General features: G+C 32.7%; 2 protein-coding genes across 2 annotated transcripts in view; one reads left to right on the top strand and one right to left on the bottom strand.

The window, feature by feature from the left end:
- Nucleotides 1–26,018, bottom strand: part of MS3_00010240 (uncharacterized protein) — a gene marked incomplete at both ends in the record, with an annotated part of 48,393 nt that overhangs the window by 19,926 nt on the left and 2,449 nt on the right. The window contains 3 exons of the mRNA XM_051218598.1: nucleotides 2,616–2,926; nucleotides 4,670–4,869; nucleotides 21,062–24,142. Coding sequence (XP_051075372.1) covers nucleotides 2,616–2,926; nucleotides 4,670–4,869; nucleotides 21,062–24,142 — 3,592 coding nt within the window. The remainder of the gene's footprint in view (nucleotides 1–2,615; nucleotides 2,927–4,669; nucleotides 4,870–21,061; nucleotides 24,143–26,018) is intronic.
- Nucleotides 18,507–19,763, top strand: MS3_00000953 (uncharacterized protein). The gene is made up of 2 exons (XM_051208514.1): nucleotides 18,507–19,210; nucleotides 19,253–19,763. The coding sequence occupies exons 1-2, from the start codon at nucleotides 19,154–19,156 to the stop codon at nucleotides 19,541–19,543; spliced, it is 348 nt and encodes a 115-aa protein (XP_051075373.1). The 5' UTR covers nucleotides 18,507–19,153; the 3' UTR covers nucleotides 19,544–19,763.

The raw sequence follows: 26,018 nt of genomic DNA, 5'->3' as shown, positions 1-26,018 counted from the left end.
CTTCGCGACCTGGATTCCACTGTTAGCCACTATCCATCATTGCTTACAAAAAGCTTGTGAATTAAAGCAATATCGAGGCATACGCACAGTATGCACATATGCCAATAATAGACTGATCAATTGCAGTCTTAAACCTCAATGGGAAGATACAAGCCAAACAATATCAAGTGAATTTAAAGATTAATATATTTTGTGCTTCGCTTCTTTCTCTTTTTTCTTTCCTTTTTTGTATAAGTTCGTTTCAGTCTTACTATATTGAATATTGATTCGAGATAAAGTAAAAATGTACTATGATTAGTTTAGTTGAATGCACTGATACAATTTATAAACATACATACTTACATGTTAAATATTATAACGAAAATTCATTGAAATAAGTATAGAAGATTCTATTATTTATTGATGGTTAGTTACACTGTTATATTATGTTTACTAATAGGGTCATTAGCTAATATTCGATTGTATCCTACTGGTAAATTATGTAAACATTACTTTATGTTAAGTGTATGTAAAGTGATTAAACCATTTTCACATCAATATTACTGTCTTCTTCCTTATATATACATATATATATAACTAACTATCTATCTATATGTATGTATAAAACGGTATATAATGTACACATAATCATATTTGGTTATTATGCCTATCAGTTTAGCAAAATGTGATAAGTTAAACAATGAACATTCAATCAAATTTGTATACATAGAGTAAAAAATTACTAAGAAGTACTATAGTTGAATTCGATAATATAAGTTATCACTTATGAAAGCATAAATTTCGATTGAAAAATGTTAATTTAGAATAAATAATTAAGATTTAATTTATACAAGAATTTATTATTATTATTGTTATGTTGGAGTGAACATTAACTCTGAGATGTAGTTATATCCAGCTGACGAGTGTCAAATAGAACAAAACGTGCGTCCTGGATTCCGCTGCTAACCGTTATCCATCTTTGCTTATAATGCTTATAAATTAATGCAATATCGAGGCAATACGTACAGGATTCACATATGCCAATACGAGACTGATCATTTGTAATCTTAAACATCAATCGGAAGAGTCTAGCAAACAATACTAAGTGAATTTAAACTTCATCCCATTGCACAAGCAAGCGGCTATCAGGACTCGGTAAAATATCATAATTATGGACTTATAACTATAGAGCCTGATGATGAATTTATTGAAAACAATTGTTTGCTCAAATATTCTTCATTTTTGAATAGTCTATGGGGATTTTTAAACTGCTGAAATGTTGTTTCATATTTTATTGGTATGTTGTGGTCTGTTTGATTGGTATATAAACTCAGTATGTTTGAAATATAACTATTCATATTACAGAGGCTCGGATTGGTGTTCTGCAATTAACTGGCTGGTCTAGGCGGAAAACAGGATCAATCAGGACTCTAGGCTGCTCGCACGTGTTTTACGCGCCCTTGGTCCGATTGATAATTCACTGCCCTCTAATCGGCGGTCACAAGTTATAACAGCAATATCGAGGCAATCTGCGTAAGATAGATATAGGTCAATAACTAACTGATCAAATTGGGTCTCACATATTAATGGGAATATTCAATCAAACAACAGAAAAATGAATTTTCCAGTCGTTTGTTTAAAGTAATAATGTTTATCTTAATTCTAACAAATATCTCTCAGTAGTCAGAAGGGAAGGCTTAGAAAAGAATGGGTTGGAGAATGCTGGTCGGCGGGAGTAACAGGCGTAAGTGAGTAAGTAAGTAAATAAATAAATAAGTAAACAGAATATTTAAAAGCTAACAATTGATATTTCACTTAATGCTCGTATATCACGATGTTTGTAAATTGTTTCATCTGTATAAAAGAATTTAAAGGGAAAATAAGCTCAGTTCAACCTAGTATATGACTAGTTCTCTTTTCATTGTATATCATAATTTAACAACAATATTTTGAATGAATAATTGGGTGAGTAAATACATGAAATAACTAATGATTATAATATTAAGTTAATGAACTACCTTAATGTAAGCATTAATTTTCTGAATATGAAAATATCTTTAAGTATAAGGAGGTATACACACAGATTCATCATCTATTCATAGACCGTTCATTGTTTAGACTAGGTGAATTGTGACTAGCTGTGAAATTCAAGACACTTCAGCTGTGACTAGATATAATTTGAAAAGAGTAATTAGATTAAAAATCTTCGAAAATGTTGTAAGGTTAAATAAGTCCATCCTGAACTTTTGTCCTACATCATGAGTTGCTGTACACCAACTTCTTCATAATGGAAAGCTACGGATAACTCCAGACTCTTGAAATGAAAAAGTTAGAGATTAACACTGTTGGATGCTGGCTCAATGGTTTAATGGGTAAGCGCTCGCGTGAAAAACTGATAGGTCCTAGGCTCGAATCTCCCGAAGCGGAATCGTAGATGCACACTGCTGAAGAGTCCAATGCTAGGACTAAACAGCTAACCAGTGCTTGCAGGTTTTCCACGTTGGTCTAGCTTCAACTGACTCATGAATTCAATTATTAAATTACTATAATATCCACAAAACCATTGTCTGAATACATATATATATATTACACTACTCAAACAAAAAACAGTAAGCATCTCATTAGAAAAAAAATACCTGAGTTAGTTTGTAATATATTTATTGACTTGTAATCATCTTGTTTCAATTTGATAGATTCTGTTTTATCCAATTCATATGTTTTACGTCTTAATTTTGGAGTGAGAAAATTTCGAAATGATTTCACTGTTGAAGTTTTATATCGATTGATAGGTGAATTCATATTAGGAAGTGGAATATTTGGTTCATATGAATGATGAATTGATCCTTGTATATTCGATGTTAAATTAACCGGGTTATTAGATGAATAATAATTTGGTATATTTGTAAAATTTTCTATTTGTTGAGTAGGTTGTAAAACAACAGCGTTACTAGTGAAGAAAACAAAAGGTTAACTATGATTTATAATAAAAAATCTACATCAGATTGAAGATTATTGATTTTATTTAAAAAAATACAGTTGAAATATAGATAAAAATAATTGTTATTGTTTTCAGAAAGGGGTTTTGTGAAGATCGTAGTAATTTAATAGTTGGATTCATGAGTTGGTGTCGCAAGTTTGTGGATTAATTGGAGTTAGACATTAATACCATTGGATGCCGGCTCAGTAGTCTAAAGGTTAAGCATTCGAGTACGAGACCGATAGATCCTGTGTTCAAATCCCTCGGGGTGGGATTGTGGATGCGCACTGATGAGGAGTCTTATACTAGGACAAAAACGTCTTCCAGTGGTTCTAGGTTTTTCATGACGATCTAGCTTTAATCGACTCATGAGTTCAACTATTAAATTACTAAAATCTCCACAAAACCCTTTTCTGATAATAATCATCATGTGCTCAGTGGTGGCTAGCTTCAAGAAATATTCCCTGGAGTTCTAGTGAAAAGCAGTGACCAAAAATTTTAACTGTGTCTGTTGCGAGATAGTAACTCACTGAAGACAATTGTGGGTGGTGGCGAAATTTCGTGGATTGGTTGAAGTTAAACATTAACGTCGTTGGATGCCACCCAATAGTCTAGAGGTTCGAATCCCTTGAGTCGGGACGGTGGATGTGCACTGTTGAGGAGTCTCATACTAGGATGAGGCGACTGTCTGGTGGTTTCAGGTTTTCCATATTGGTCTAGCTTCAATTGACTCATGAATTCAACTTTTAAGGAGGAATGAGTAATCTATAGTAAATTTATTTCAAACGTTATAAAAAACCACTCCAATATAAAAGTTAAAAGTAATAAGTTTAAGTAATTCTTCTAAATTTAACCAACCACAAATTCAATATCTTGTTCGATAAATCAACAATTCTCAATGCTATTAGGATCTCACACAATAAAAGCAATGAAAAGATTGATCAGAGAATACAATAATGTAATTTTTGTCATTAAAATCGTATTTTATGTTCTATTAATAAATTATTGTTGCATTTTAAATAGTTGAAATCACGAGTCAACTGAAGCTAGACCGCTATGGAAAGACCTGGAAGCACTGAACGGCCGTTTTTTCCCACTGTGGGACTCCTCAGCAGTGCGCATCCAAGATCCCGCCTCTCGAGATTTAAACACAGGACATATTAGTCTCGCACTCGAGCGCTTAAACATTAGACCACTGAGCCGACATCCAGTGGTGTTAGTGTCTAACTTCAACAAATCCACGAAATTGAGCGACACATCGATCATTGTCTTCAGTGAGTTGATATCTCACAACAGATGTTCTCAACTATTAAAATTACTATTATATCCATAGACCCCCTTCTGACCGTTGTATTCGTATTTTCTAGATAACATTCATTCACTTAAAAGATAATATCTCTTCAAGATAAACAAAGTGTTTAATTTACACTAATAAACAAATAGTTCTTACCAGAGGTTATGTACCTTTTTTTAATGTTAATCATTTTCGTATTAAGTTCGGAAAATAAACAAAATAATACATTCGATACGAGATTTGAAGTTTCAGATGTTTACCTATCAGAATGTAATTTCACTAGTTAGCACTAGTAAAAAGAACTTCATATTAAGACGAAATAACTATTCAGAACTCAGTAATTTTCAATAATCTTTTCGTTAATGATTTCATGATATTAACTTATATTGAAACAAACCAAATTACACTTTAATACTTACCCTGAATTTGATCGTTGTCGTGAAAGTCTTAATTGAGGTATAGGTGCTTTAATCCACATTGGTTGATATTTTGAATTGATCTGTTGTGAATTCTCTAATCGAATATTATTATTATCATATTGATAAGCTTGATTATTTGTTACCCCACTAGGATTGATTACAACTTTAGATGGTACAGAATGACTTGTTGGCTGATAGTACTGTGAAAATTTAAGTGAAATAGACAATTCTCTTTATTGTAAAACTATTTAACTGAAAAATGGTAACAAATCAAAGTTCACTGGTTGAAATCGTGAATCAATTGAAGCTCGGCCACCATGGAAAACCTGAAAGCACTGGACGGCCGTTCCGTCCTAGTATGGGACTCCTCGGCAGTGCGCATGCACGATCCCGCCCTCCGCGACATTAACACCGTTGGATGCTGGCTCAGTGGTCTAGTTGGTTAAGCGCCTGGCGTGAGACTGATAGGTCCTGGGTTCGGATCTCGCAGAGGGCGAGGTCGTGGGTGTGCACTTCTGAGGAGTCCCATACTAGGACGAAACGGCCGTCCAGTGCTTTCAGGTTCTCCATGGTGGCCTAGCTTCAATTGACTCATGATTTCAACTAGTGAAATTTCTAAAAATCTCCACAAAACCTATTCTGATAATAAAAATCAAATTTAATTGAAATCCTCACCATTGTTTAAATTAAGACTTAATGTATTATGTCTATGTGCTTTTGTTATGGATATTTGAAATAATAATGAGTATATCTATGCACTTTCTCAATAGGTGTCTCCTTATTTAAAAGTATATGTACATTTTTGATACCCGGAGAACTTTTGTTTACTGCATTGAGAAACTATGTTACCTTACATGTTATGATTTTAAAGTAGAACACATGTTTACTTGTTTGTCCGTAAATTATTGAATACAAATGAAAATAATAGCTTTACATTGCTTTAGCTTTCTGGAATAGAATAATGTGATACAAAGATCAATGAAAAAAATTTAAAGATAGTTCGAATCATATAACGTTTAATAATAACGACATAACGTATTATCAGTATAGGGTTGTGGAAATTATTAAGTTTTTGATTGAGATTATGAACAAATTGATGTTAGATCACCATTAAAAACCTGGAAGCACTGGACGGTTGTTACGTCCTGATATGGGACTCCTCAGCAGTACGCATCCACAACCCCGCGAGCGGCATTATGTTGGGATGACTGAAAGTGTTTCTTTTCTAGATTGTAAACTTTAAACTACAAAAAAGATAAAAAGTTTTCATAATGAAATGAACTAAGCGATTATCATTATTTAAGCTCAACGGAGTTAGAATCGTATGCTTGTATATACTATTCAAGTTGATCGAATCTCAAAATTAATCTCTGCATGGTTGTTTAAATCAATTTTGCATACAACTGGAATGATATTAGTAAGTAATTGAGAAGAAATTGTCATGCACAATCATTCTATGAATAATTCATGAAGCAACACAAAACGTTGATGACAAGCAACTTGTAGCTTAGTCACTGTCAAAAATGGTATGTTTATAACGGTTAAAAATGATCTGTCGACTATACCGTTAAATAAAGTGAATTAATTCTAAGGTGTCTGGGATTAAATTATACAGAATCATCAAATTAGCTATATGAGATTATCTATGAATGAACAGGTAGGACTTACAAGTAAACGCTGAATACTAACATTATCCATTGATTTCACAATGCACTAAACGAAATCTTAATATTTTTTTTAAAATCAGGAAATATAAAAAAAGATTTGCAAAATCCTTTTACGATCAAAAGTTGTATTCGATTTTTTTGCGACCTGTTCGCTGAGAGACATGGAGGTTCTAAGTTCTGTACCTGACATGTTATGGGTGCACACAGCTTCTTAGTACCATATTAAAATAAAGCAGCTTTTCAGTTTTACCTAGTTTTCAGTGATGTCTCAACAGAAATTAATCTGTAACGAATTCAACAACAAATTAAACCAATTTCTACAGAAAGCGTTCATCTAAAATAAGTTATCTATTTATAATTTAATTCTTATTCATTTCTATGGTTTACGACCCGATCTTTGATGATTCTTCAACTAAAGGATAAGGTACTTGGTTCTGCTACATCTATGTGTATCTACGAATTCAGCTGCTCCTGTGGGGAAAGCGGTATTGGGCACACAACCAGACAACTGAACCAACGAGTTAGTAAACATCTCCCCTCGTGGTTAGGAAAGGCTGTTCAGTTAACAACGTTTAGAACAACACTCATTTATGCGAGCGTTTAAAAAAAGCAGTGATTTAATACTTGTTTCATCAAAAGCATACATAGTCTATTTTATCTTAAATTTCGGTTAAAGTTTGAGATTTACACCAAATCCATCATGTAGTACTCTTTTATTGGTCGATTTCGACACTAGTGGTCATACTGTGTATTTTTGTTGTTTTTTACTCTCTTAATCCCTCTACAGTGGTCGACTGTACTTATAAATGTGGACAGCCAAACTGTTCTTTCGCCGTGAGGGTAGGGAATCAAATGCGATTATTAAAAAAAACATTATTCCATAAGGTGTGTACCCGTTTATTTCACACCGCATACAAAAGATGCTCGAAGCCTTACCCCCTTGGCTTCATATGTTTTGTTGTTCCAGTAAGACTTTACTGATCTTGGAGGCTATGAGCTTTCTGCATTAGGTTTGCAAGAAAATCAATGGTGGCTGCACTATTAACACGAGTACTGACAGTGAAGAATGTGTCAGTGTAGTACGTGCTGTACGTGACGCGCCAAACACGACTGTAAATCATGGAAAAGGAAAACTTTTAAAACAAAGAAGGAGTGAAATGCCACTCGATATTGGTAGTAATTATTCTGAAGTAGTAACTAAAGACCCAGATGAAACCGTCGCCGTTCCAAGTAGTCCTGATATAGCTGTTCTGAGTGACGGGTAATGAGCCACCGTGAGGAGACAAAAAAGAGAAATGAAAAAGCCACAAGCAACAACCAATTGGTTGATATGTCTTCGGTAGATTCCCGTTCTGCGTCAGAGAATACACCAGTAGAGTCTAAAAGTAGGACGGAACTTAACCCTATGGTGGCTGGACAAATCTTGATCTCATCGAATATTACTGTAAGTAATTTGCTAGAAACAAACAACCCTGATCCAAAAATTATGCACGAGCATGATTTGGAAAACGTTGGAGCATTGGTTTGTAGCATCTTACCAGTTAACTCTACAGGAGTTCGAGCTAAAAAAAACCTGCTAAGAATAGGTAAGAGGACCGAAGAAAATGTTGAACCCCGATCATATAGACTCCATAAGGATAGGAGAAACAATGAGATCTTTTATTAAATAGCGCTCGAAGTCACGATAATACTGACATTCAAGTAAGAGTATGTGTGTCTCTAGAGGTTAGAGTAAAAAGAAAGGGGGCTGAACTAGAAACCCGTAAACAATATGGTGAAAAAAATTTCCGCTTGGTGGCTTTTGAGTAGTCAGGTCTTGGAAACGAATGCTATCAAGGTCTGTATGAATAGGCTGTCCTGTCATGTGCAAACGATCGTAATCTAGGAAATAAATTTCATGAACAAAGGGTATCGGAGGACGAACTAAAGCCACTCATCGTAGCCGTGACTGAAGCTTGGTTAGTTTATGACTTCGACGTCATTCCAGAATTATCTAGATACAACTACCTAGGAAGTGATAGGAATAGATGCAAGAAGGGGGGTGGGGTTCTAATATACATAGCTAATAATATAAATATCTGTTCCTTTGTTTGTGAATCCAATGATAGTGGAACTTGCGAAGTCATTAATTTTCGAATGTTGTACATTTATTCTTGGTGTTATCTATGGTAGCCCGAACTACTTAGCTGATAACTTTATCTTAGATCACATTCAACTATGGAGTGAAAATAGCAGATGCCTGATATTAGGAAATTTTAATGCATCTGATATTAGCTGGATTGGCCACAGTCCTTTGACAGTAGGTTCCAGATAAAGGTACTGGAGCATGCCTTAGTATAGAGTGTATCTGGACCTATACCTTCTGGTTCAAACCAAGGATCTTCTTTGTTAGACTTAGTAGTTACTCACACATTTTCCTCGCTGTATCATAATATTCAAAATGATTCCTGGTAACCATTTAGTTGTGAAGTCAGTAAGTCCAGCAAGTTTGCTTCCGATTCAAAATTTAGTCTTAACTCAATAAAATTATCACTTCTAGTTACTATTTAGTAGTTAACTATCGTTAACGTTTCAGTCCTAGGAAGAGTAAGACACTATCAGTATAGATCAGTGATGAGGTTTTAAATTAGTATTGAGAATTTCAGGAGATTGTAGTATTTTCACAATTGAAATCACGAACTGACATATTCAGACCATCGGTGAGAATCTGGAAGCATTAGATGGCTGTTACGTCCTAGCATAGGACTGATCAGCAGCGCAGATCCATGACATCGCACTCGGGAATCAAACCCAAGACCTTCGGTCTCGCTTACGAATGGTTAACCTTCAAACAACTGAGCCGTCATCCTTGATTCGATTTCCACGTGCGAGGTCATCTATATACACTACTGACTAGTCCTATACTAGAATGTAACATCCATCCAATACTTTCAGATTTTTAATGTTGGCCTAAGATCACTTCGTGGTTTCAACCAAGTAAACTTTCTTAATTGTTGTAATAGGTGAAACAAGAAACACTTTCTCTCAGCATTAGAGATAAGGCTTACTTACAAATGAGGAAAAACACAAAATCCAAGTTCTGGGATTCCGTTCATTTCTCTTCAAACATCTAATTTGTTTTCATTCCACTAAACAAACTTTTAAAACGATATATGTATATATTCACTTGGTGTTATTTGCTTGTATCTGTCCATTGTTGTTTAGGATTACAATTGATCAGTCTCTTATTGGCATATGTGTACACCATGCATATTGCCTCGATATTGCCTTAATTTACAAGCATTATAACCAAAAATAGATAGTGGTTAGCAGTGAAATGTAGGACGCACGTTTCGTCCTATTTGATACTCGTCAGTTGTATGTAACTGCATCTCAGAGTTGGTGTTCACCCCGGGACTCGAATTCAGTACTGTTCGCTTCAAACACCATCATGTTATCCATTTAACTGCTAAGTCCTGATAACCACTAGCTTGTGAAATGTGGTGAAGTTTTAAATTGAATTGATATTGTTTTACTTAAATCTTCTTATTGATGATTATGACTGTAATGGATACCACTGCTAAGCACTATCCATTTTTGCTTATAATGATATATGTACATTATTTAGTTAAACATAAGAGTGAAAATTGCCATTTCGACAATTGGTAAATAAAGAAGGAACGGACAGAGCGAAGAAATTTCTTCTCAATGAGTTTTCCATCAAGGCTTTACACTAATATATATATATGATTAACAATAATGAAATAATACTCATCGAATAGACGACGTTACGTAATAATTATATCATGACATATAAATTAACATTGAGTAATTGGAAGAAAGAGGATTATTAATAATCAAACTAATTATTCGAAAATCAAGCAGTTGCTACGTTGCATAATATATAAAAAGAGAGTGAACTAACAAAATATTTTGATGCGTGATCAGTAGTATAGTGGTTATGTAAGAATCAAGAGACGAAATGTTGAGAACAAGTAAAATACAAAAAATGGAAGAAATGCGACAATAGTTTATCAAAGTTCTGCTACAAACTCCCCTATACCGAGAGCGGTTGTACAAATGTCTTTTGGATACAAAGGTTAGGTTTGTGAACATGGATTGTAATGGCTTCAGCAATGTGCAAAAGATGCACTCGTAAGCCATTTTGCAAATTTGATAGAATATGGTGGATAAACTTAAAAGCTTTATTGAGTTCAACTTGATGACTTGTGTCCACCAAGTGAGCGACAATAGAACTTTTAATCACTTCTACCTGCACTTCGCTCAACCTTGACGGATGGTGTTCTGTTATACAACAACGAACTTGCCAAATTGTACGGCCTATATAACTGGCTCCACAGGAGCAGTTGAAACGATAAATACACATGGATGTAGCGAATTCAGACAATCTGTCTTTATTAACTGTTCTTATCGTGAGCCGGTTGTAGAAAACGGCACTCAATCTGGCTGCATTAAATGTTTTCTGTACCGTATTTCTTAACTTCTGAGTTACAATCTCTTCAGTAGTATCATTTAGGAATTGTAATTTTAAGAACAATACTTTCTTTGGAACAATAGGTACTCTTGTCCTTCTTTTCATCTGCTTCATGTGTTTGTCGATGAATTCCATTGGGTATCTATTCCTAATAAGCAAGTTATGAACATTAATCAATTCATCTACAATAATGTCATCCGAGCGAATCATTCTAGTATGATGAGTCAGGATCTTTATCAAGTTTCTTTTATATCTGATTGGTACTACGCTATAGAAATGAGTGTATTATTACTTTATGTTGTCTACTGGATGAGTACTATTTCATCGAAATATCATAGTATACATAAATGTAGTATACGTACATGATAGAAAAATCCAAATTTACTATAAAATATAACAGTATTATATTTACTGAAAAGTGACTCATTAAAAAACAGCAGGATTTTTTATCTCCTTTACGTTGACATTTAGTATAACGGTAGCTTTTATATGGGTAAAGTTTTATATAGTGCCATTCACCGTATAACCAGCATGAGGATGATGGTGTTTTGTTTGAGCTGTTCTGTTTATGTACAAAAGAATCTTTCTGGCCATTTATTATTTGTATGTATGATGGCCGGATACTATTTTCAACCATAGAAGTGTCATGTTTTAAGTTTACCAACCTCTGACATTCACTAGTTACTAGTTAAAATAAAAATATGAGTTTGACTTACTAGATTTTGGAATTATATTTGAGTATGAAGTCTGTTAGTTTTAGAGGAGCTATTACGGAATTTTCAACCCAATGATAAGCCTTTCATTTGAATTGATCAAAGTGTGATAGTAGACTAAATAAATAAATACTTTTCGGGATATTCAGGAAACTTCTTAATTGTAATCTTTCCAAGTGCTTAAGTTTAGTTTTGTGTGGTTGTTGTTCAGTAACATTAAAATCGTAGTCCTCAAATTGTTTACATTCATCTAACGTAGATCTGATATTTATTCTATTCTCATGTTTTGTAGACAGTAATCACATACACTCGGTTGCTTTTTCAGCTATTATGTCTGGATAGGCCTTTTATCAAACAGCTTTTCATAATATGACGACATAAACAGATTTGATAGTTGAATTCATGAGTCAATTGAAGCTAGACCACCATGGTTAATCTACAAGCATTGGACGGCCGTTTCGTCCTAGTATAGGGCTCCTCAGAAGTGCTCATCTACGATCCCGTCTCGCAAGATCCGAACCCAGGACCTATCGGTCTCGCATGCAATTTCCTGAATTGATCGAAATTAGACATTAACACCATTGAATGCCGGCTCAGTGGTCTAGAGGTTAAGAGTTCGTAAGCGAGGCCGAAGTTCCTGTGTTCGAATCCCACGGAGCGGAATCGTGGATGCGCACTGATGGCGAGTCCCATACTAGAACGAATCGGACGTCCAGTGCTTCCAGTTTTTCCATGATGGTTTAATTGACTCATGTATTCAACTATTAAATTACTATAATATTCACAATACTCCTCTCTGATAAACAGTCAGTCAGTTAGTAACAACGTAGAACTTCGTACGTACGTACATCAGTTTGAGTTGCCACACCACATTAGCACAGAGATGCAATTGTCTATTCGAATCCCGTAGTGGTAGAGGCGGTAAGAGTATAAGCAGTAATCGGAAACATTAGGGTTTGAAGATGTTATTCAAAGAGCATAATACAGTGAAATAAATTTGGAAAGAGAAAAAAGGGACAAGGAGGATTCAGAAGGTTAAAATTTGAGAGAACACACACACTCTCTCTGATAAACACATTTCTTTATTTCTAATCCATGTATCTTTTGACAGGTTCGACTTGGGGTTATCGCTTATTTCATTAAATTCATTTCCTTCCATAAACTAACTCCATATATCCTCAATAGTTTTTCAAGTAAGGTCTACATACATAATTCGAACACATATCTGTTATTTTTAAATTCAATCACTAATATAAACTATATAAATTTCTATTGGTAGTGAATTGAAACTATACGCAATTCAAATACTAAACTTGAAAATACCATATCATCATTACATTGTTCCTTAAAAAAGAAAAATTGGATAGATGTTTGTTGACAACAACAACAACAACGAAAAAACAAAACAAAAGAGAGCAACATAAAAAAACGAAGCATAAATCTATCCGACTATGAACGATATTCAACCATGTCCTGTTCCCTCTTTTTTATTAGGGAAACTTTATACATATATAGATCAGATAGATGGTTACTTTGCAAAGTAAAGAAAAGAAAAAAAGAATAGGAAAAAGAAAAGAAATTAACATTTTATAAAATGGTCCAATGACAAATGGTTTAGAAATAATAAAATACTAAAGTTGAACATATGTTAAGGAGAATTTATTACGAAACCAAAAACAACAACAATATTCTTGTCTTCGGAATGACCATGTTAAATATGATTATCAACCATATTATTAACAACTCGATTATGGTTAAACTATGGTTAAGCCATTTTATGAATAACTTATTTAACAGACAATGTCATTAGGATAGTAACAATTGGTCTATTTTTCGTTTGTTTTTTATGTACTATTATGATCACTATGATATCTGTTAGAGAAAAAAATGTTTAAGATACAACGATGGAACATTTGTAAGGTAAGGTAAAGAAAGATTAATAACCATCTTTTGAGATGGTGGAGAAGATTTGTAGCTGAGATGGATGATTTTGATGGGGTTTTGTTCTCTGCGCTGGATGGTTTGGTCATGAAGCTTTCATCGATCTTCTGAACGACATTATCACTATAAACTTCAGATAGAAGTAAAGTGTTCGAATTGCTCCACATGTGGTTCACAGCTTGTCCTGTACACCTCGATGTTGATTGGTTCTTGTTGATCTTAAATCTCTCATTGTTTACTTCTTTGTTTTGGTTGTATCTCCCATTGATTTGATTTTTGTTCCTATGTTTGTGCATAATTTTTCTGATTGGTTGATAAATTAGATCGATTTCATTGAAATGTCGTTCACAAGAATGATTAAAGATCCACAACTAAACCATCCAGCTTAGAGAACAAAATTCCATCAAAATAACCATCTCGTTCTGAACATATAAGTTAGGTTTTTGACGCCTGATAGCAACATGTTCAGCAAACTTCAGAAGCGTGGAGTTTGACTCCTTGAAAGACTGATGTCCTGTTTCTTGCATTTATTACATTTTCGAGTTTTATTTCAACTATCTTTCAGATTAGTAATCTTATCAACTAAACTCTACTAATTTTATTCCTATCAATCTTTACTCATTATGTAATCACTTGTTTCTGGCCGTTTGAACTGTTGTCGAAATTAATGTTGTAGAATGTTCTTTCACATAAGGTATATATATTTACAATATTCAATCTATTCAATTTATTTACATCCTTGTTATACCATACTAATATGTCTTCAATATAACTTCCGACTAAACACTTTCATGTAAGTACGTTAAACAGATTTCATAATTATGTTTTGAATATATTAGGTTGTAAGCAGTTGACGAGAATCAAACGAAATAAAATGAATTCATGCTATTCAATTAGAATCTTTGTTCTTGTTCTTTTCAAAACGATAAAAGGGAACTATGTGTACAAAATTTCAGATTATTATGTATTGTTACTGAAGCTCAAATGTCCTAACAAATAGGACGAAACGACCGTTCAGTACTTCCAAGGTTTTCCATGATGTTCTAACTTAAATTGACTTATGATCTGAACTATTAAAATAGCATTATGATTAAGATTGTTTAAAAGATACAAATTATTAAGCAAATATTATAAAATCAAGTTTATTCAGTCTATTTCAATAGGTTTACATAGAACTGTATTTACTTATAATGATACATCGTTACAATATAAACGAATAATAAAATTACAAGTTGATAAAAACGTTTGTTTTTTTATTATTTTTATTGATTGATTTTATGTCATGTTTATCGTTGTGGTTAAGTAACTAAAAACTTTCAATGGTTAAGATAATGAGTCAATTGAAGCTAGACCACCATGGAAAACCTGGAAGCACTGGACGGCCGTTTCGTCCTATTGTGGGACTCCTCAGCAGTGCGCGTCCACGACCTCGCCACCCCCCGAGATTCGAACCCAGGACCTACTGGTTTCGCGCCCGAGCACTTAACCACTAGTGACTGGTTTCACGAGGTATATCCTGAAGTTCTAGTGAGAAGTAGTGACCAGTGGAGTTCAACCAGGTCTGTTGTGAGATAGTAACTCACTGAAGACAATGGTGAATGTGTCACTCAATTTCGTGGATTAGTTGAAGTCAGACATTAACACCATTGGATGCCGGCTCAGTGGTCTAGTGGTTAAGTGCTCGGGCGCGAAACCAGTAGGTCCTGGGTTCGAATCTCGGGGGTGGCGAGGTCGTGGACGCGCACTGCTGAGGAGTCCTCAATAGGACGAAACGACCATCCAGTGCTTCCAGGTTTTCCATGTTGGTCTAGCTTCAACTGACTCATGATCTAAACCATTGAAATTACTACAATCTCCACAAAAACCCATCTGATATTAACTAAAAACTGTACACTGGTATATCAAATAAAAATTAATTACTTGAGTTAATACAGGTTGATTTCCCAAGTTATTTCCATAGAAACTGTGATGTGATTTCAGAATCAGTCTTTTATTTGTTATTTGAAGAATTGACTTACATTAAGTTACAATAAGTCAACAATTTTAGTTTTGGCTTATTGGGATATAATAAAAATATAATTAATTTATGTTAGGTTCAAAAGGGGTTTTATGGAGATTTTAGTAATTTCAATAGTTGAAATCATGAGTCAATTGAAGCTAGATCATCATGGAAAACCTGAAAGCACTGGATGGTCGTTTCGTCCTATTGTGGGACTCCTCAGCAGTGCACATCCAGGATTGGTTGAAGTTAGACATTAAACCGTTGGATGCCAGCTCAACGGTTTGATGGTTAAGTGCTCGCGCACGAGACTGATACGTCCTGGGCTCGAATCTCGAGGGGGCGGGATCGTAGACGTGCACTGCTGAGGAGTCCATTAGTGGGACGAAACGACCGTCCAGTGCTTGCAGGTTTTCCATGTTGGTCTAGCTTTAATTGACTCATGATTTCAACTATTGAAATTATGTTAGGTTCGTTGGTAATGGTCTTATCATTCATGGTTAATTAGAATCCTCCTTAAAATACACATAAATATATGTGTCAGTTAAGAGATTCATTTTTATTTTCAAGGTATAAATCTCCATCAATTAACAACGAACTAGGTTTACACTTTTCGAGTAATATCAAAAGGGATTTTTGTGGATATTATAGTAATTTAATAGTTGAGTTCATGAGTCATTTGAAGGTAGAACACCATGGAAAAATTGGAAATACTAGAAGGCCATTTCGTCCTATCAACGGACTCCTCAGAAGTGCTTATTCACGATCCCGCCTTGCGAGAACCGAACCCAGGACCTATGGGTCTCGCGCGCAAACGCTTAACCTCTAGACCACTGAGCCATCATCTAACGGTGTTATTTTATAGGATGTAATGTGGCATACTAATATCTTTCATAGAGTACCTAATATTAATGCTCATTTTGGTCTTTAAGAATCAAACACTTATAGGAAGATCGATACTAAATCTAAATGACGAGTTATAATGAGAAAGACAAGTAAGTCATGGTACGTTTCCTTTTAAATATCTCAAACAATATGAAATAGATTACACTTCCCAAGTTCATGATATCACACATCTTACTTTTAAAAAAATTTTGTGACTGTGTTAATATTGGTCATTGAATAGTTTAAAACCAAATAATCTTCAGTATTAATTTATGATAATAATATGAATTATAACTATTTGTAAGTTTAACGCTTTTTAAGTAAATTTCAGCATCTTTCATCAACTATTATGCGATCAGAAATTGATTTCTTTTATGTTTTGACACTAATAAATTATCAAAAGCATTAAACAATTGTTTTAATTCTGTTTTGAAACTCTTAAGCAGTATAAACTATATTGGGTCAAACCAAGAACTTCCTCAGTATAAGGTTGTGGAGATTACTAAGTTTTTAATTGAGATCATGAACTGATTAATGTTAGCTGGAACGTGGATGTGTACTACTGAGGAGTCCCACAATAGAACGAATCGGCTGTCCATTGCTTCCAGGTTTTTAATAGCGGTCTAACATTAATTGGTTCATGGTCTCAATCAATAACTTTCTACTAAAGCGGTATCGATGATGTATTTAGATTATAGGAATTGTATACTATAGGATGAATTCCTTGTATGATTATAAATATGGACTAATGAAGTGTCTCAGACTAAACCAATACAATTATCCACTGCATTCTATTTAGAAATAACAATCTTTTAAAGTGAAAACGTGAAATTATTTCAATTCCGTCCAATATAATGATTTTTCTGAAGTAATGATATTATTTTATAATACCAGTCAACTAAGTTCATTCCATCTTTTTCAACGATGAATCTATTTCACTTTGCATATAAGTGAATACCTCTATTTGTTAAACATGAACTGACGAAGTTTACCATTGCAGTCTTTAATGTGATATCAAACAGTTTTTGACTAAATTACATAGCATTACTGAAGTTTACCTAACTGTCTCAATTGTATAATAAATAGGACGAAACGCGCGTCCTGGATTCCACCGATAACCACCATCCATCTTTGCTTATAATGCTTGTGAATTAAGGCAATGTCGAGGCAATACGCACGGTATACATATATTCCAAAAAGAGACTGATCAATTGCAGTCCTAATCATTAATGGGAAGATTCAAGTAAACAATGTCAAGTGAATATAATAAATTCTTATCTGTCTAGACATAATTAAGTTTATCTAAATAATATTTCTAAACTCACTTGGTATTGTTTACTTGTATCTTCTCATTGTTGCTTTGGGATTGCAATTGATCAATCTCTTGTTGGTATATGTGTATCCTATGCAAACGGCATCGACATTGCCTCAAGTCACGGAAACATGTTATTTAAATGCAATTAGTTCTAACTTGTTTTTTCTTTGTCTATCTAAATGATGATGTGAGTGATGTAAACATATAAATTCGATGGGAGCTGATACGTAGTAATCATATTTGATAGCGAAATAGTACTCTCTTCAGTCTTTGTTTGGAATAGATCAATTGGTTAACTTTACAGATTATGGCTTGCCACCAGAATTCTAGAAATCGATTTCTTAAATGTAGCCGACTATAAACACAAGTTTAGTCTTAATAATCATATGGTCACTGGTGACTAGTTTGAAGTCGTGATTCCTTAAATTCTAATAAGAAGTCGTAACCAATAAAATTCAAACCTGTCGCGGGTGAACAATTTATCCATAGAATGTAGTGAAAAATGGTTGCACAATATCGTGAATTGATTAAAATTAGACATATGCACTACTAGATATAGAGATTGAGCATTCGAGCTCAAGTTCGAAGATCCTAAGCAAAGTTCCCCATGAGGTCGTGGACGCATACTGTTCAAACGTCTCATATTGGGATGAAATAGCTATTCGATGCTTCCCAATTTTCAATAGTGACCTAACAAACTTCACTTCAAAGTTAAATAATAAAATCCTACAATCTCCATAAACCATACAAGTTTATTCATTTAGAGATATGGTATAATCCTTTCTCTTGGTAAAACTTATTAGAAATTAAATTTTTTATCTAAAACCTAAAAGACAAGAATACGTTTGCTTCACATCCCGTTATGTTTACCAATTTAAGTGTGTGTGTGTGTATGGTCACATATACATAGGGAGGGGTGATCGTGATCTCAAAATTAGGATGTGTAAACATGTACCTAAATGTTTGCAAAAACAAATAGAATCAGATGACCCATCCTCTATTGCCAAACACATCATTGAAAAAAGTCATAAGATTGATCATAACTCGGTTTTTGTATAGTGTTGTACAAAAGTTCAAAAGGGCGTATGCTAAGGTTTATTTAAGCCTTAGCCATAAGAAAATTCAACCCCCCTCTGTGTATTCAAAAACAGTTTGTTCTCAACATAAATCTACCCTTGTAATGTTAGCTAATTATCCAGAGTGTTGAGGTTTCAAATTGTTTTTACATTATTCACATTATCCTTGTCTTCTCTTACCTTCCATTTCGAATCTAGTTGACCTTAGCATTTATATAATATGTGATCAGATTGTTCGAAATGTATTGCGCTAATATATCGTCACATAGTTCCGATAATGTTCATCTTATTACATTATCGAAATTTATCAAAGGTACTAATTACGTTAAATTGATTATTAAGAACAGACAACATAAATCAGTATTAATTTAGTATAAATTTTACATTATCTTTCAGAGCTCTAAATGAACTTCCATGGGTTTGGTATCAAATTCATTGTGCTTGAATCATCATAACGATCAGCTTTACATTGTACTAAAGTTTTTCCTAATTTCGAACTATATATATATGTAGCAACAACCAACTGTAGGAAAGAACAAACTAATTCCCAGTGGAGGAAGAAATCAGGAAGAAGCACTGGAAGTGGATGGTGCACACATTGAGGAAAGCACCGAACTACGTAACAAGACAAGCCCTCACATGGAATCCTGTAGGCCAAAGGAAAAGAGGAAGACCAACGAACACATTACGCCGGGAAATGGAGATAGACATGAGAAAAATGAACAAGAATTGGATGCAATTAGAAAAGAAGGCCCAGGACAGAGTGGGTTGGAGAATACTGGTCAGCGGCCTATACTCCATTAGGAGCAACAGGCGTAAGTATGTATATATAATGAGGCTTTTTATGTTATAAAAAAGAAAAGAAAGTGTACCATTTGAATTTCATCATCTTTTTTTTTTCTCTAATAATTTAACATTACGGTCTAAAGTTTTAACTTGAAATAAAAAATCAGTGGGAGATATAGTGAATTTAAAGTCATGGCAGTAGAATTCAAAACGCAAGTTTCATTCAGCTCGTTATACCTACAGAATATATTTAGTTAGAATTATTTGTTTTATGGTGAAGTGTTATTCTCTGAGCTAGATGGTTTGATAGTGGAATTTTTATTGTTCTTTTGAATAATATTATCAGCACAAAACCTCTACCTGATAACATTGATGAGAAGAACAACGAAAGCTCAACGATTAAACTGTCGGGCTCAGAAAACGAAACTCCGCTAAAATCATCTACCAGCGCTACAAAGCTTCTGTATCATTTCAGAATTATTACTTTATTTATTTGTCTGAGATTTATAAATGTTGAAATAGTTAGTGTGAAATGAGTACTCGAATTAATCTGTTGATCCACTGAAATGACGATGAAAACGGTAGTAATAAATGAAGCGCGAGAGAAGTAATGATCCGACTACTAATTAGACAAAATATTCATTCGAATATTACGTAATGTGTTATATAACATCAATGGTATAAGCGATATTGATATGAACTGAGTGCTGAATAAATTAGTTAAATGAACAAGAAACATTGTGTTAATAATAATAATAATAATAATAATAATAATAAGGGGATCAAATAAACTAAATTTATGATATGACCATTGGTTCATTGAGTCTGAGTATAACTAAATTAAGAAAGGTAGTTGAATACACGATTTTTGGATGTAGAGCTTCAGTTTCTTATCGTTTATGGCTATTGCTCCTCCCATTTAAAGTGTTCTGTGTTTGATCGCTATAGTAGATTAGTACTATTACGATAGACTATGGAATTGGTTGCTTTTTTTCTAAATTTACAGGCTTTTTGAACAATGTAGACGACAATTGAACAGTTTGCGGTTAAAGATAAACCTATGGTTATTCACCCTAGAAGATACTCACGAATTTAATATGCTTTTGAGAAGCGATTGTATACAAAAGTAAACAATGTCAGTCGTTGGTTACACAAAATCTAATAGATGAACTATATAGACTGTCCATATCCTTCTTTATCTATCAGCATAACAAATATCATCTGTAACCGTATAAACTAACACTTTCCATTAGTTATCCTCAACCAAAATGAAAAATAGTTTAATCCAATCTTCATTAAATGGATATAGATGTCGAATTCATGCAAACTGTAGTATTATAATTTACATTATGAAACCTAACTAAGTAAATAGATGAGTTGAAATCATGAGTCAGTTTAAGCTAGACCACCATAGAAAACCTGAAGCTTCAATTGCTTCATGATTTCAACAAGTGAAATTTCTAAAAGTCTCCACAAAAGCCATTCTGATAAAAATAGATGAGTTGTTAGATCAAAAAAATGTTTTTTTTTGTTTACCTTTGGTACTACATTGTCATACAAATTCATATCTTTCGTCATTGATATTTGATATGCGTTTGAATTGAAATTGTTAGGTGAATACAATATATTCTGTTTTGTTTCATTTGCTTCACTGCTACTAATCAATGGTTTACTATATATATAAGATTGTACTGTTGGACAAGTACAAGTAGTTGAATAAGTTATTTCTACATCATTTATTGATGAATATAATCCATTTGATTGAAAAGTATTTACTGGTACAATGGTTGGTTGTAAATAATTCATTGTATCCTGTTGATTAGATATAGAAGGTATATTGAATTTTTCTTTTACACACTTATTATGTAATATAGTTTCTGGTGTATGAATTATTTCCGTTTCACCAGCTAGCATAGCATTATCAACTTCATGTCTCCATCTAGTAATAGCACCAAATTTTTCACGCCATAATTCTGTATGAATTAAATGATCATTTGGATGATCATTTGAATCATTTTCTTCTGCTTCTTCTTCTTCATCACCATCATCATAATTATGATCTTTAATAATCTCTATAGGATTTTTATGATATTGAAATTCAGGTAATAATTTAACTTTATGAATAGAATTTCGATGTTTTATATCATTTTTATAATCATTGAAAAATAATTGATTATTAGTTTTAGGATATGATGATCTTCCAGATACAGTAGCTAATACATGTTCTTCATATCGTTGAGCTGCTGGTGAAAGTGACATTTTTAATTTAGAATTCACTTGTTCATTTTCATAATTATCATCATGATCATCTATGCAGTTTTCATCATCTTCCTCCTCCTCCTCATCATCATCATTTATATAAGAATCATAGATAATCTTTTGTGATAATAATAAATCATTTACTTCAGTGAATGGTACTAGGTAACTTCTTAGTTTCTGTGTAGTTTTATCTTTTGTTTGATTATGATTCAATAATTCAATAGATGAATGATAATCATTCTCAATTCGTTTTGTATCTATGAAATTAGATGTTGTAATTGGCGAATTAATAGATGATAAAGTAGTATGTTTCAAGTGATGATTAGAAATTTCTTTTAATTTTTTATTCAATGAAATATGTTTAATTTTTTTAGAAAATGATTCTGATCTATCAATTCCAATTAATGGTGAATCATTTTTTCGATCTAAATTTAATCGATTCGGATCTGTTAAATAAGATCTTGAATCATGATATATTGGTATAATAAAATGATGAATCAATGGTGTATTTGGTTGTTTAAATGATTTATTTAATTTTTTTAGAAATTGATTATTTTTTTGAATATTTAATTTTGACCAATCAGAATGTTTGTTTAAATGATTATTCTTATCATCATCATCATCATTTGTCTGTGTTATATAATCAATAAATGTGTAGGGGTGATTTTTTTTTGTATTTTTGATTATATGATCATTATCAGTATGTTGATTAATTCCTTGAAGATGATCTGATGATATACTAGAAGATAGATTAACTTTATGATTATGATTTTGAAATCGGATACAATGACGTTTTAATGTCAGTGATTGAGGACGTAAATATTCATGATAATAATTGAAATATTTTTCTTTATTATAATTAGAAAATTCTATATTACTTCGACATAAACGTTTTTCATTGAATATCATTTGTTTCATTGAATTATTTGAATTGATTTTATGATAATCATGATCATGATCTTTAGTTGTTTGTGTATTTTCAGTAAGAGTTAATGTTGAATTAGAATAGTGATCATTTAATTGATCTGGATCAGATATTTGATCACAGTTTTGTTCATTATTATTATTATTATTATTATTATCATTATTATTATCTAATTCATGATCAGTCATTAAACGAATAAATGAAGGTGAATATCCTTTACCTATATATTTTATTTTATTAATATTATTATTATTATCTAATTGATTATTTATTTTGGGAAATGATTCTGATTGATTTATATTAGAATCAATAATTGGTGAATTATTACTATGATTTGATGAATTTGGGCTTATACACATAGATGAAGCTTTGAATTGTGAAGTTTTTCTTAAATATTCATCATATTGTCTTTTATTTTTATTTTCAGAAGTTCGATATGTACAATCAACACTACTAGATCTCAAACATAGATCGTTTACTTTATTAGACATATCTCTAGTAGAAGATTGTGTCATTGAATGATCGTGTATAGTTTTATTTCTTCTAATTCTTGGTGGTTTAGGTCTAAAATAATTTTCCCAACAACGTTTAGCTAATTCAACTTTATTTAGATTTGTATGATTAATATTCATTTGATCTAATAGAAATTGATTAGTAGATCCAACTTTACGTTCATTTGACATAACAGATTGATGATTAGTCTTTTTTGTTTTCCTATCTAAAGTATTATTGAATGTAGTAGTAGTAGTAGTAGTACTACTACTACTATGATTCAATAGATTGACTTTATTCGAATTGTTATGATCATTCATTAATCTTTCACTAAGACATGATTGATCTGGTAAAGTTAAAGGATTACTACTATCATCAAATGAAGTTGGCTTCAACGATTTAGAACAAGTTTCTTGATCATTTAAATTGATTTTCTTTTTTAATTTTTGTTTCATATTGTTTTCTTTTAGATGTTGACATTGAACAAGTGTTGTTAATAAACTTTCTTCACTATACTGTGATAGATTTGATTTAGATATTGAATTATTTTTTATTTTATTTATGAAACCATTTTCTGTAGAAACGTTTTCATTAGCTATGAGTAACCTATCGAATTCAGAATGTGAAACACTTTCTGCTATTAATGATTGTGGTGGACTATGAAGCCAATATTTTGGAGATAATTCATTTGTAATTTTTTCATCTGTTTTAACAGGATATCTTTTCAAATCTGTAGTGTCAATATTATTATTCTGGTTAGGTCTATTGTTGTTACAATTGTCAACAGTTACATTACTTCGATGAGGTACAGCTGGTGCAGATGTTCTTCGCGATTGATTTTTTACTGGACTAAGATCTGGAGCTGGATTAGGTGGTGCAGGTAATGAAGGTGGAAACATTTGTCTTTGACTTGTTGATGTACTTGAAGATGTAGAAAATCTCTGACAATAAACGAAAAAGTTGGAATGAGTTGCGTACTTTAAAACTTTCAGCAGATAAATTAACTACTTTTGGTGATATTTAAATAAATTATTCGGCACTTTTGCAATTCACCTTTACTTGAATGTTTAATGATTATGCTAAAAGTTCTAACTTATAATTGCCAAAATGTTATCTTGCTCTGAAATTCAAATCGATAAGTGTATGGATTTGAATATTATCATACATTTGATTCTTCAACGGGAGGAAATCAATAAGATCTGGATGGTTTGTTTTCTGAGTCCAGTTATTCATCAGCCGCTCAATGTAGAATGTTTACTCATCAGTTTAAGTGTTTTTAGAGTAATCAAGATCAAGTGAATAGTAAACTCACTTAGATGATGCTTATGATTACTATCAATTGGAATTAAGTACAAAGAAAGATACCGTTGCTAAACCTTCAGCGCTAATAATCACAAATTCGTATATCTGGATTAGATTCATTCGTTCATTCAACGGGTATTATTATTATTATTATTATTATTATTATTATTATTACTGCTCACGATCCCACTCTTAATCGTACATAATGTATGTGTATTTATGTGAGATTTTTGCATTGAGTTGTAGCTCTTCATGTTTACAGTGATGTACTGCAATCATTTTCAATTACTTTCCCAACTACACTATTCACTAAACCTTTATATTCATTAAAATATTTTCGGTTCATTAAGATATCAAAGCTAAAAAATACATATTCGTTTTTATGAATTTTCTATTACTCAATGATGTCAACTGGAGATAATGAATGATAAGTGGCTAGCTTGAAGGTGATTAAATGAGATATAGCTACTGATTGTAGAAGAGTTAAACATATATTTAAATCAGAGAGAGGTTTAGTGGATATTTTAGTGATTTTTAATGGTTGTACTCATCAGTCATTTGAAGCTAAACAAACATGGAAAACCTGGAATCACTGGACGGCCGTTTCTTCCAAGTATGGGACTCCACAGCAGTGCACATCCACGAGCTCGCTTCGTGAGATTCGAAAGCAGGACCTATCGGCCTAACGCACGAGCGCCTAGCCCCTAGACCACCAGTTACGGCCTCTAAAAGGTATTTCCTGGAATTCTAGTGAGAAGCAGTGACCAATGGAGTTCAACCGGGTCTGTTGTGAGAAAGCAGCTAACTGGTGACAACGGTGGATTTTTCGCTCGATTTCATGGATTAGTCAAAGTTAAACAGTAACACGGTCGCCCAATGTTTCCAGGTTTTCCATGGTGCTCTAGCTTCAAATGACTGATGAGTTCAACTATTAAAAATTACATATTGTAATATTCAAAGATTGGTCTAAAATAATTTCTAACGCTTTATTAAATTGAAACATTATGGACTGATAAAACTTACAGTATAGTTGATGCTGCACAAAATTCATAACTGTTTAACAACCGGATATTCATGAAAATCATACCTTTTATTATTATTTATCCACTAAAAAAGTGAATTTTACTAAATTTATTTCTTTATAACTGACATAATTTTTCGGGTATATTTCGTGGTACTTAAATATATATTTCAGTAGTACAAAATATATTTTGTTTTTATTCATGTATAATTGATATTCATTTATTAGTTCGCGCAAAATGCTAAGTTAGATAATTTGAAAGTATTTTTCTCATAATACTGTTACTTATTGAACCCCATTTGTTATTTAAGCAACTTGATAAAATTAACCATATTCATTTTCCTATATCAATCAATTAAACATTCTGCTGGAATGTGACCAGGAATTCAGTCATTCAATTATTGCACCCAACGGCTAATTTTCAACTCCTTTCTGAGAGTTCGAAGCGTTCAAACCACCATTTGATCTTATGGATGCTTGACTTTACACTGATC

Source organism: Schistosoma haematobium, chromosome 1 (genome assembly GCF_000699445.3).
Source record: "Schistosoma haematobium chromosome 1, whole genome shotgun sequence".
In the NCBI taxonomy this organism is placed as follows: Eukaryota; Metazoa; Platyhelminthes; class Trematoda; order Strigeidida; family Schistosomatidae; genus Schistosoma; species Schistosoma haematobium.
The sequence above is the reverse complement of the archived record's forward strand: the minus strand, read 5'-3'. Positions and strand labels throughout refer to the sequence as shown.

What these genes read in the sequence shown, in the direction of transcription:
- MS3_00000953 (XM_051208514.1), top strand. Translation starts at nt 19,154, where the DNA reads ATGGGTTTGGTATCAAATTCATTGTGCTTGAATCATCATAACGATCAG. An exon ending in ATAACGATCAGCTTTACATT is followed by an intron (nt 19,211 to 19,252) that starts GTACTAAAGTTT and finishes ATATATATGTAG; the next exon opens with CAACAACCAACTGTAGGAAA.